The following is a 12,358-nucleotide window of genomic DNA, read 5'->3' as shown; positions in this document are numbered from 1 at the left end:
TTTCTGAGACCACAGTGAAGCTGTTACAGGTGTATTGAAGCCATTTACACACTCTCTAGGCGGCCGGTGATTTCAATTGTTGATTAAAGATTACTGCAATCAACTGACATGCATCTGGAATCCACTAATATATACAGTATATATGTATATGTGTGTATATATATATATATATATATATACACAGTAATATATATATATATATATATACGGGCGGCACGGTGGCTCAGTGGTTAGCACTGGAGTCTTGCAGCGCTGGGGTCCTGGGTTCAAATCCCACCAAGGACACCATCTGCAAGGAGTTTGTATGTTCTCCCCGTGTTTGCGTGGGTTTCCTCCGGGTACTCCGGTTTCCTCCCACACTCCAAAGACATACAGACAGGGAATCTAGATTGTGAGCCCTAATGGGGACAGTGTTACCAATGTATGTAAAGCGCTGTGGAATTAACAGCGCTATATAAATGAATAAAATTATTATTAATTATTATTATTATATATATATATATATATATATATATAATCTATAAATAAGCACACGTGTCAGAAATCACTTTGTGTTGGTAACATTATTTTTTTCTGGCATTAATCTATTTTTTTACACAAGCTAAAAACCAATAATAACTAAGCAATTGACATGTAACAGCCTATTATTATTATTATTATTATTATTAATAATATTATTATTACTTTTTATTTTTCAAGCACCATTGATTCCATGGTGCAGTACATGAGAAAGGTTTATTTACAAAACACATAAATTACAGTAAAGAAACTAACAATGACAGACTGGTACAGCCAGTAGAGGGTTCGCCAGGATAATGGGGAAGGAGGCAGTACATTGGGGGGTTTAGGCAGCTCCGGTGGTGGTGAGGTGGCATCTCTGGTACTGGTGAGTAGGTCCAGTTGTCGTAAGGCGGTAGCTCCAGTTGTGGCGACGTGGCAGCTCTGGTGATGATGAGGTAGCAGCTCAGGTAGTGGTGAGGTTGCAGCTCTGGTGGTGGTGAGGTGGCAGCTCAGTTGGTAGTGAGGTGGCAGATCCGATACTGGTGAGGCGGTAGTTCCAATTGTGGTAAAGTGGTAGCTCCGGTGGTGGTGAGGCGGCAGCTCTAATGGTAGTGAGGTGGCAGCTGTGATGGTGGTGAGGTGGCAGTTCTAGTGGTGGTGAGGCGGCACCTGTGGTAGTGGTAAGGCATCAGCTCCGGTGGTGGTGAGATGGTTGCTCTGATGGTGGTGAGGTGGCAACTCCGGTGGTGGTGAGACGGCAGCTCCGGTGGTGGTGAGGTGGTAGCTCCAGTGGTGGTGAGATGGCATCTCCGGTACTGGTGAGTAGGTCCAGTTGTGGTAAGGCACTAGCTCCGGTGGTGGTGAGTTGGCTGCTCAGGTGCTGATGAGGCGGCAGTTTTGGTGGTGGTGAGATGGCAGCTCTAGTGGTGGCGAGGTGGCAGCTGCAGTGGTGGTGAGGTGGCAACTCTAGTGGTGGTGAGGCGGTGGTGGTGAGGTGGCAGCTCTAGTGGTGGTGAGGCAGAAGCTGTGGTGGTGGTGAGAGAGCAGCTGTGGTGATGAGGTGGTTGCTCCGATGGTGGTGAGGCGGCATCTCTGGTGGTGATGAGACTGCATGTCCAGTGGTGGTGAGATGGTTGCTCCGGTGGTGGTGAGTTGCCAGCTCCGGTACTGGACAGGCGGTAGTTCCAGTTGTGGTAAGGCAGTAGCTCTGGTGGTGGTGAGGTGGCAGCTCAGGTGCTGGTGAGGGTACAGCTCTACTAGTGGTGAGGTGGCAGCTGTGGTAGTGGTGAGGCGGCAGCTGCGGTGGTGGTGAGGCGACAACTCCGATGGTGGTGAGATGGCATTTCCGGTGGTGGTGAGGTGGTAGCTCCGGTGGTGGTGAGGTAGCAGCTCTGGTGGTGGTGAGGCGGTAGCTCGGGCGGTTGTGAGGTGCCAGGTCCAGTGGTGGTGAGGTGGAAGCAGGGTCATTGCAGGTTGTAAGCTTTCTTGAAGGTATGGGTTTTCAACCATATGTACAGATGAGATGTAGGTTTGGGTCTGTATAGGATTATAAAAATAAGTACACCCAGCACTATAGAGACATGATTCTGATATCTATTCACAGAATGTTTACTTCCCAACTGTTTATAAAGATTATTAAAATACCAATCATATGACCCCTCCCCCCCAACTCCTGCCCATCTTCTACTGTCTCCAGGACATGTTTGGATCACTTTAATAAAATATGTATATTTTGTATGTACTAGTGATATTGTTATTATATTACAGGGCAGGCCCTGGATCAGAAGTGGGTTTGCGAGGGCTGTGAACGTGTCATCTGTGACCGTTTTCTCCTACGGATCAGTGACAGCCTCTGGCACGAACAGTGTGCTCAGTGCTGTGCCTGCAAGGAACCCCTGGAGAGCAGCTGCTTCTACAGAGACAAGAAATTATACTGCAGGAACGACTACGGGAAGTAAGTCCCAAAATATGGCCCCTGTATTGTGTCTGCTCTTATTCCTGTACTGATTGCTAGACAGTGGTATTATTAAAGGGAACCTGTCACCAGTTTTTTCAGTATTGAACCAAAGCACTTTCTGCAGCTCCTGGGCTGCAGTCTATGAAGGTGCACCATGTTGCTGACTACCCTTGTAGACCCCAGAAATAAGTTTATAAAATCTGACTGCTGCCACGTATGCAAATGACCTGTTCTGGTCAGATGGGCATGCTCGTTTTTGTCTCCTGTCTCCCCCTCCTGCCGCTGTTTGCTGTCCTCCTTTGATGATTGACGTGTTTGACGTCTCCGCCATCATCCACGAAGCTGGGCTGAATCTCGCGCCTGCGAAGTCATTCCCCGCTCGCGCAGCGCACTTCGCTCTGCCCCATTGTGGGCAGAGCTGAAAACATAGGTGCGCTTGCGCGAGCCTGTGGGCTCTCTGCGCAGACACACGACTGTGAGCGGGGTCATGGACTCGCGCAAACAAACCTATGTTTTCAGCTCTGCCCGCAATGGGGCAGAGTGAAGTGCGCTGCGCGAGCGGGGAATGACTGCGCAGGCACGGGATTCAGCCCAGCTACGTGGATGATGATGGAGTCATGATTACACAATATAATGCCCCTAATATAAGGCCCCTTCACAGGTCCATGATTCGTATAAAAACGGACGCCATACGTACCAGACACACGGACATATGTAGACCCATTAAAATCAATGCGTCTACGCACACATCCGTGTTTTTTCTCAGACGAGTGTCCGTATGCTCCACACGGCAAAATGTCCAATTTTTCTACTGCAGCACGGATATCACATGGCCTGCACATTGATGTAATCCGTGTCACATCAGTATGACACGTACCAGCGGAAACACATGTCTTTGAAATAACATGAGTTTTCTACACTCACCTTCTCCAGCCCTGCTGTCGTTGGCACTGCTGTCACTTACTTCCGGGCCCGCTCATTATCCTCATGCATATTCACTGCACCACGGACCTAGAAGTAGCAGCGCCGCAGACAGCAGCGCCGATGATGGGTGAGTAAAAAATTCCTGATCTCCATGGAAAACACGTGTGCCAAAATCATGGCACATGGAGGGCCATATAGGTGATAACTAGTTTTCAGTGGAGAACCCCTTTAATGGGAACCGGTTAGGTCCCTTATGCCATCCAAGCTAGCAGCATTCACATTTGCATGTCCAAATTACCTTTCTAACCAGCTCTGTATAACATCATTCTATAAAAAAAACCCAACTTTTAAAAAGACATTTATTACCTCTGTTTTTCTTATTCAAATGGGGCCTGTGAATAGTCTCAGGGGCGTTAGCTTCCCTGACTAGTCGGCTCTTTTTCCGTTTAGGCATGGTAATATGATTTCCAGAAGCTGGCATTATCCCCAGCTCCTGGAAATATGGGACATGCGAATGACTGGTTCCGGCCACGTCAGTGCGCCTCAAAAGCTGGGTGTACTTGTCCCGGCTTTAGAGGGCGCAGTTAGCATGATCCGAAGTCTTCTGTACAGTCATGGCCAAAAGTTTTGAGAATGCTACAAATATTAATTTTTGCAAAGTCTACTGCTTAAGTTTTTCTAATGGCTTTTTTCATATACTCCAGAATGTCATAAAGAGTGATCAGCTTAACAGCAATTACTTGCAAAGTCAATATTGGCTAAGAAAATGAACTTTAACCCCCAAAACACATTTCAACATCATTGCATTCCTGCCTTAAAAGGAGCAGCTAACATTGTTTTAGTGATTGTTCCATTAACACAGGTGTGGGTGTTGATGAGGACAGGGCTGGCGATCAATCAGTCATGATTAAGTAAGAATGACACCACTGGACACTTTAAAAGGAGGCTGGTGCTTGGTATCATTGTTTCTCTTTAGTTAACCATGGTTATCTCTAAAGAAACATGTGCAGCCATCATTTCTCTGCACAAAAATGGCCTAACAGGGAAGAGTATTGCAGCTACAAAGATTGCACCTCACTCAACAATCTATCGCATCATCAAGAACTTCAAGGAGAGAGCTTCCATTGTTGCCAAAAAGGCTCCAGGGCACCCAAGACGGAAACGCCAGGACCGTATCTTAAAACTGTTTCAGCTGCGGGATCGGACTACCAGCAGTGCTGATCTAGCTCAGCAATGGCAGCAGGCTGGTGTGAGTGCTTCTGCACGCACTGTGAGGCGGAGACTGCTTGAGCAAAGCCTGGTTTCAAGGAAGGCAGCAAAGAAGCCACTTCTCTCCAGAAAAAACATCAGGGACCGACTGATATTCTGCAAAAGGTACAGGGAGTGGACTGCTGAGGACTGGGGTAAAGTCATTTTCTCAGATGAATCCCCTTTTCGATTGTTTGGGACATCTGGAAAACAGCTTATTAGGAGCAGAAGAGGTGAGCGATACCACCAGTCTTGTCTCATGCCAACTGTTAATCATCCTGAAACCATTCATGTGTGGGGTTGCTTCTCAGCCAAGAGAATCGGCTCACTCACAGTCTTGCCTAAAAACACAGCCATGAATAAAGAATGGTACCAGAATGTCCTCCAAGAGCAACTTCTCCCAACTGTCCAAGAGCAGTTTGGCGCCCAACAATGCCTTTTCCAGCATGATGGAGCACCTTGCCATAAAGCAAAGGTGATCACTAAATGGCTCATGGAACAAAACATAGAGATTTTGGGTCCATGGCCTGGAAACTCCCCAGATCTTAATCCCATTGAGAACTTGTGGGCAATCATCAAGAGACGGGTGGACAAACAAAAACCAACAAATTCTGGCAAAATGCAAGCATTGCTTATGTAAGAATGGACAGCCATCAGTCAGGGTTTGGTCCAGAAGTTGATTGAGAACATGCCAGGGAGAATTGCAGAGGTCCTGAAGAAGAAGGGTCAACACTGCAAATATTGACTTGCTGCATTAACTCATTCTAACTGTCAATATAACCTTTTGGTACTCATAATATGATTGCAATTATATTTCTGTATGTGATGTAAACATCAGACAAACACAATTAACAACCAGAGGGCAACAGATCATGTGAAAATATAATATTGGTGTCATTCCCAAAACTTTTGGCCATGACTATACTTCTGGTCATGCGCAGTGTACCTATGAAGCCAGGAAGCGTACACCCGGCTACAGGGGCGCACTGTGCGACTGGAAGTGCAGGAGACTTTGGATCATGCCCAGTGCACCCTCTGAAGCTAAGACAAGTACACTCAGCTACCGAGGCGCACTGATGCGGTCGGAACCAGCCAGCGCATGCGCAAGATTTCCAGGAGCAGGCGATAATGCCGGCTCCTGGAAATAATAAAGCATTTCCTAAATCAGACATGTCGTTAATTATGACAGAAGACCATTAAAAACACTTATAAATAGGTATCATTTTACATTTCTGATTTTCAAAATGTGTTAAAGGGGTATTCCCATCTCCAAGATCCTATCCAAATATGTAGTAGGTGTAATAACAGTAAATACCTGCAATTATAAATGTAGTATAGTTCTCCTGATATAGCCATGTCTCTTACCTCATGTGCAGGGCATTGCAGCTTAGGTATCCTTGGTTACAACCACTCATATATTGACAGTTAGTTGCTCATGGTTCCTAAGTTGCAATGGCAAAGATGGCCTGGGATGTGCCAAACACACAAGAACAATGTAAATGTATATATGGATATGGGACTTTTTGCTAATTTTCTTCTTTAGAAATTACAATGTTTTGTTGATTAATAAAAATGAACCTGATTAAAAAAAAAAAAAAAAAAAGAAATTAAAATGACCTGAATTAAACATGCAGAAATTATGCACAAATGTCGTCCAAACAGTAGATATCTGGGGTACACAGGTCTGCACCATTTCAACTCTATATCTGCCATAAAAAGATTTTAGTTTTTTAGTGTATAAATGTGTGTAATTCTCTGTATAATTGGGTCAGGATCATTTCTTGTTATGTGAGCCAAGGGCATTGAAATCTGTTTATTATCTCGAGAGGTTGGCGCTTTACATTTGTCCCATTCAGGACAATATGATGCTCAGTGATGGGGATATCTTTCTAAATATTGTGTGTACTTTTGCATCTTCATGAATTAATGTTTGATATTTAAGAGTAATATCACATTTTGCTCCATTTATCAATATTTACAAAATGATCCATCACTTTAGAGCATATAGTGCATCAGTTATATATGAGCTGTCGTTATAATACACATATATATATCCTACATACATTATCAGGTACAGGCTCCCTATAGTTTTTTAGTGGTTGCATTATAATTCATTTCATTCATTTACGACACATATAGCTATTGTGTAATTGTTGAGACACTACTGTACCTGGCTGCACTCCATGACCTGATCTGTCCATGGTACTGAATGGATTGATGAGCCAGATATATACAGTAATCAGCCCCTCTCTATAGGACACGGTATGACGCTGACTAGTCCAGGTGAAGAAATCTGATTTCATACTGTTATGTGACTGCAGAATCACAATCAAAAAGTTCTCAGTGACCATATAACTGCTCACCGTTGATGTCACTGTGTCTGTATCATTAAAATACATGGCAGAGGTATTCTGATGATTTCTAAAAAGTGATGAGGTTTAAAAGATCACGGACGTTTGGTTTGGACTAATTAAGATTCTGATATGACTGAGTAATTATCCATTTCTTTATTAATGCAGTTACACACTGATTTTGTAGGGTCATAAAAGTAATGTTTTTGTCACATGGCGTTTTGCTCTATATTCGCCGAGCGGCATCAGACACTGTCCAGACCACAGACTCTGACACTCCTCACTATAGTTTCTCTGGTGCTTTTGAGTTGCACAGGCAAACTCAGCTGTGCGCCCATTAGTGACCAGACTAGCAGGAGATAATTTATACTAGCCTGTTGGTTACCTTTTTGATCACATGTTGCTGGAGACCTATCACAGGTACCCCCGTCTTTTTAAGATGGAGGAATAAGTCTTCCTATGCCAACTATAGCTTTCTGCTTTACCAGTCCGTGTGCTGTTGTTTTCCTGCCTGGTTATTTAGTTTGTGTTGCTTGGTGTTGGTGCTGTGGAATTCCTCCTGTCGTTTGGTTATTTCATCCCTCATTTAGTTTTCTTCCTTATCACTTGTTGTCTGATTACTCTGTGTGAGCGTGCTGTGTGATAGAGTTTTGGTTTCCCCTGTTTGCCTATCACTCTTGGTGTTTATACGCTCCTGTCCCGGCCCCCCCCCAGGGTAGGGAGGGAAGTGGTACTGTATCAGGGCTGGTCAGAAGCAGGGGTAGGAAGGCGGCCCAGACATCATCACCATGAAACGTATCACTGGGATCAGGGACAGCTAGGACACCCTAGCCTGAGGGCCAGTTTATGAGCTCCGGTCTCCTGTTATTCCCTGCCACCCCATGACAGTTTTCTTATTTTTGTGTCTTGATCTTTATCTGGAGGCCATGCTCTCATTAAAATGGATATCTTTTCGAACCATACTCATTGTATTGAACACATAATTATAGCTAGACTTTCCTTCACTCTGGGAAAGGCTTTACGAAGATTTATGACCCTTATGTATAAAACCAGAGGAATTTGCTGGCGTTTATTCTGGCACTCAGCCCCAAGGGCACATACCCCATGAACCCAGGATGACCAAATAATATAAAAAAATCCCTTCCAGCTATTTTTATACTATCTATAAAGGTTTACTATGAACACTTCGTGCTGTCTCTTTTGTGCCCATCTCGTAGGGACTCACTGTATGTTCTCTGTCCACTAGTTTTACTTTTATTCCATCATGTCTATCCGGATTGGGTCCTCTTTCTGCAGCTTTTTAAGGGCTCATTAAAAATACCAGGATTTTTATGAATTTTTACAGGGAGTTTTTGTTATTTTTTTTATACTAGTTTTTTTTCAAGCATATTTTTCCTTAGATTAGCCAACGGAAAAACTTAAAAAAAGCCATACCTAGCAAATTTTGCGTTTATAAAAAAAACAGGGGTACCATAAAAAATTGCATGAATAAGTGTCGCAAAAAGTGAACTTTGTATTGCATTTCATACTCTCGCAATGACTTACAGCCAATTTTTGGCTGCAGAAAAAACACACAACAGTTGACCACTTCCCCAATAAAAAGAGGCATGGACCCCTCATTAATTTTACACATATAGTAGTGTCATTGTGACTTAACCCTTGTCTGGTACCATGAAAAAAATCACTAATTGTACCAATCTACATGGGGTCAAATTGACCCCATGGTACCAGACAAGGGTTAAGAACTGAAGTGTCCTGCTCCATATAGTAATACAAGTGTACTCATAATAATATATAATAATACAGATGTAGAAGAGCCAAGAAAGCCAATATAATAAACAAGAAGATATCTGTTCTCAGTAGTAAATCTAAGTTTTCTCCGCTATGTTTTGTTTGAAGACATGTGGAATTTATTTTGCTTTTGCCCAAATATACATAGACACCGCTCTGTATTTGTTGGTTCAAAGTACTTAGTGACGATATTGAACATTTGTAGAAGGACTTTTATTCCTGGTTACAGATAGTTTTGCTTAAGGGGTTAATTAGCTCTTTGAACCTGCTGCTTTCTAAACTCCGAGGGATCACCGGAGCTATTCCTGGAATGTCCGAGTGGGCCATAATAAGAAGCCCCTGCTGGGTGTCAGCCCCGTGGCTACAACCTTTGTCATCCTCACAATCCCTGGGCAAAAAACACTGTCTCTGACCACTTTCCTCACCTCTTGGAGTTAAAAGGTTAAAGGAGCTTTCACGTTTTTTCACTGGCGATTAAAAAAAAAAAATGTATAAACCTAATATATATAAAACATGGAGCGCGTCCAGAACCATTAATATTGTCATTAGGTTATTACACATGATAAACTGTATTTAAAGGGGGTCAAACAAACTTTGTGGACTGTTGTTGGCTTTCTGTGATGGTGTCTGGGTTTCTCTTGTGTTTCGAAAATTCATCATAATTTATGCCCCAAAAGTGTTGTAAATAAAGGCATAAGTGGAGTACAGTCCTGACATTGGTGCACGTAAACTGAAAGATTGAGGCTTATGCCAATGAATGAGCTGCAATTTTTTTAAACACGAGTGGTGTACAAAGAGCCAGTCTTGATGATTTGGCCCCTTAATATAAGAGAGAGCTCCTTTTCAGTCACTAACATGGGAAAAGTAACTACACTCTAATCAGCTGAAGTTTGTATGGCGGTGGTGGAAGGGGTTAACGCCACACTGCCATGAAGAAAAAGACAATCCAAGGATATTTCGATGGTGATTTTATTGAACAACGCATTTCGAAAATTACACATCCTTCATCACAATAAAATCACAAAATTTTGACGTGATGAAGGAGATGGAATTTCCGAAACATGTTGTTCAATAAAATTACCATTGAGGTATCCTTGGATTGTCTTTTTCTTCATGGAAGCGCGATGTTGATCCCTTCCACCACCGCCACACTGTCTACATCCATGTGAGGATGGTACAGCCATGTCTTATATACGCTTGCAAGTGGTTGTGACCTCTCTCAACCCAAAAAGGTGAGTCTTTCCAGTGTTTCACCCCTTGTTTCCCACCCGGATAAGACCCTATTTGCACTTCTCTGTCATCCAGTTCTTTTCAGGGTATTAGCTGAAGTTCTACAGAAACATACTGTATAGGCCACATACAGCACATAGGACCGCACCTTAATTTCATTGCTAAGGAGGCTTCTTATTCTTAAAAGATTGCTGTCATGCTAGGTACGTGGAAGTATCAAGCAAACGGCGAAAGGGAAGGGAAATCCTGTGTCTAGGGAAAGGGAAGATGGTGACCCCTGACCAAACCTGCAGCTAGTCCCTGAGGTCCCTCACCACCCTAGATAGGTTCCACACCTATGCACCAAGCCAAATACCTGGCCCTAGGTATCCCTAGCACTGGGCCCTAACTAGGGAACAGATGGGATAATCTCTTTGTCAACCACACTAAACACTATAGATGACACAAGACGGACACATGGGGGGAAATGCATGAACTACTTAACATTAGATGACTCAGGTAGAAGAAGTTCAGCAAAGTTTTCAGCAACAATACCACAGATGAGAGCAAGACACCTGCTTGCAACCAAGGCTTGAATGAACTGAAAATATCACCAGCACCAGTCCAAGGAAGGAAGGGGTATTTAAGCACCAAGATAATGCTGATGATCAGCAGTTGAGCGGAAGGCAAGTTCCTGCTGGGTCCAAAAGGGGAAGAGATGAATCCAGCAGGAAAGCTACCTATACCAATGAATACTGATAGCAGGAACAATGAAAAGTTAGGGACCATTCTGCGCAGCCATACGCTGTGACCTTCTATGGCCAGTAACCATATAACTGTCTGTCACACATGACACACCTGTGACAATTGCTTTCTTAGAAAGATTGCTCCTCTACCTCTATAATAATATTAGCTGGCTCATGGGCTCTAACTACTTTATGACAATTATAATGCTGGTATCTTCCTTTGTGGCAGAATAAATTTTGAGCACTAGACTCCAGTGCCTGGGTGCGACTCCTGCGTATGCAAGACCAATACCAAGAAAAACATTGGTGCCTAAAAAGACTGCAGGGCTTCCTAAATGGGTCAGTAATTGGCCTAAACTAGTGTTCCAAATATTTGTAAACCTGGCAGTGATCAGATGACAAATGAGCAAAATTATTGATCATTGTCTGATTATACTTATTTTTTTCACACATAAATTCTTGATGTGGTCTTGTCAATATGAAAACTGTAAGGGAAATGAACAATTGTATGAGCGATCATCTGTCCCCATGCAGTTTGTTTTGGCCAATGCACGATTTTATGAGCGATCATCTGTCCCCATGCCGTTTGGTTTGGCCCATGTACGATTGTATGAGTGATCATCTGCCCCATGCAGTGTGTTTTGGCCAATGTACGATTGTATCACCGATCATCTGTCCCCATGCAGTTTGCTTTGTTCCATATACAATTATATGACCGATCATCTCTCCCCATGTAGTTTGCTTTGGCACATGTACATTTGTATGAACGATCATCTGTCCGCATGCAGTTTGCTTTGGCCCATGTAAAAACTTGTTGATCAACTTTTTATACCATTGGTACAAATCTGCCAAGTAAACCTGTAAACAAGTAGGAAATAATTAATATTTAGTTCCTGGGTATCTAAAGATTTTGCTCCTGATTCATCATTTGCGTTTTTTTAAGTCATTTTATTTCTTTTATAGACAAAAAGACTGACGGCACTCACCAAAGTTTGGTAAGTGCCGTCAGTCTTTTTGTCTATATTCAAGAGGGTCACACCTTCTGACCGTGCACCCTTCCCCCACTTGCCACAAGTGATTTTATCCTATATAGCAGGCTCCTACTCGCCCACACACAGGAGGTTTATTAACCCAGAGAGAGACTTCAACATAGAGTAGGTACCAAGTTACGAGATATGCCGTGACGTGGCGACTGGGCAGATATACAAATGGCCATTTCTATATACTAAATATCTCATTTTTCTTAGATTTCCCTTAGCAGTAATGCAGGTCTATATTTACACATTCATAGTTTTCATACTTTAGCATTTCAGAGTGCAAACTGTCATTTTTTGCATTTTATTTTTTTTTTGTTTTGAGGTATTCGTTGATGCTTTTTGCACCAAATTCATCAAAATGAATTTAGAGGAAAGCCAATCCCAGTCAATCTGCAACTTTATGAATGAAAATGTTCCAACTTTTCAAATGTTGTAAAGGGATAAAACTTTTTAAATTACATGCAGAACACTACACCAGGGGGTGACCAAGAATAGAGTTGCCCCAAATTTTACGACTTTTTAAAAGTTACAATTGATGAATTGGTGCCTTTTTGAGATTTGGAAATAAACTAACTTTCTAAATTAGGAGATTTT

General features: G+C 42.9%; 1 protein-coding gene across 1 annotated transcript in view; it reads left to right on the top strand.

The window, feature by feature from the left end:
* Positions 1-12,358, top strand: part of LOC142249371 (LIM homeobox transcription factor 1-alpha-like) — a 198,216-nt gene that overhangs the window by 5,954 nt on the left and 179,904 nt on the right. Inside the window, exon 3 of the mRNA XM_075321007.1 lies at positions 2,269-2,455. Within this exon, the coding sequence (XP_075177122.1) occupies positions 2,269-2,455 (187 nt within the window). The remainder of the gene's footprint in view (positions 1-2,268; positions 2,456-12,358) is intronic.

The sequence above is a fragment of the Anomaloglossus baeobatrachus genome, chromosome 8 (assembly GCF_048569485.1).
Source record: "Anomaloglossus baeobatrachus isolate aAnoBae1 chromosome 8, aAnoBae1.hap1, whole genome shotgun sequence".
In the NCBI taxonomy this organism is placed as follows: domain Eukaryota; kingdom Metazoa; phylum Chordata; class Amphibia; order Anura; family Aromobatidae; genus Anomaloglossus; species Anomaloglossus baeobatrachus.
This window is presented reverse-complemented; position numbering and strand designations above follow the sequence as displayed.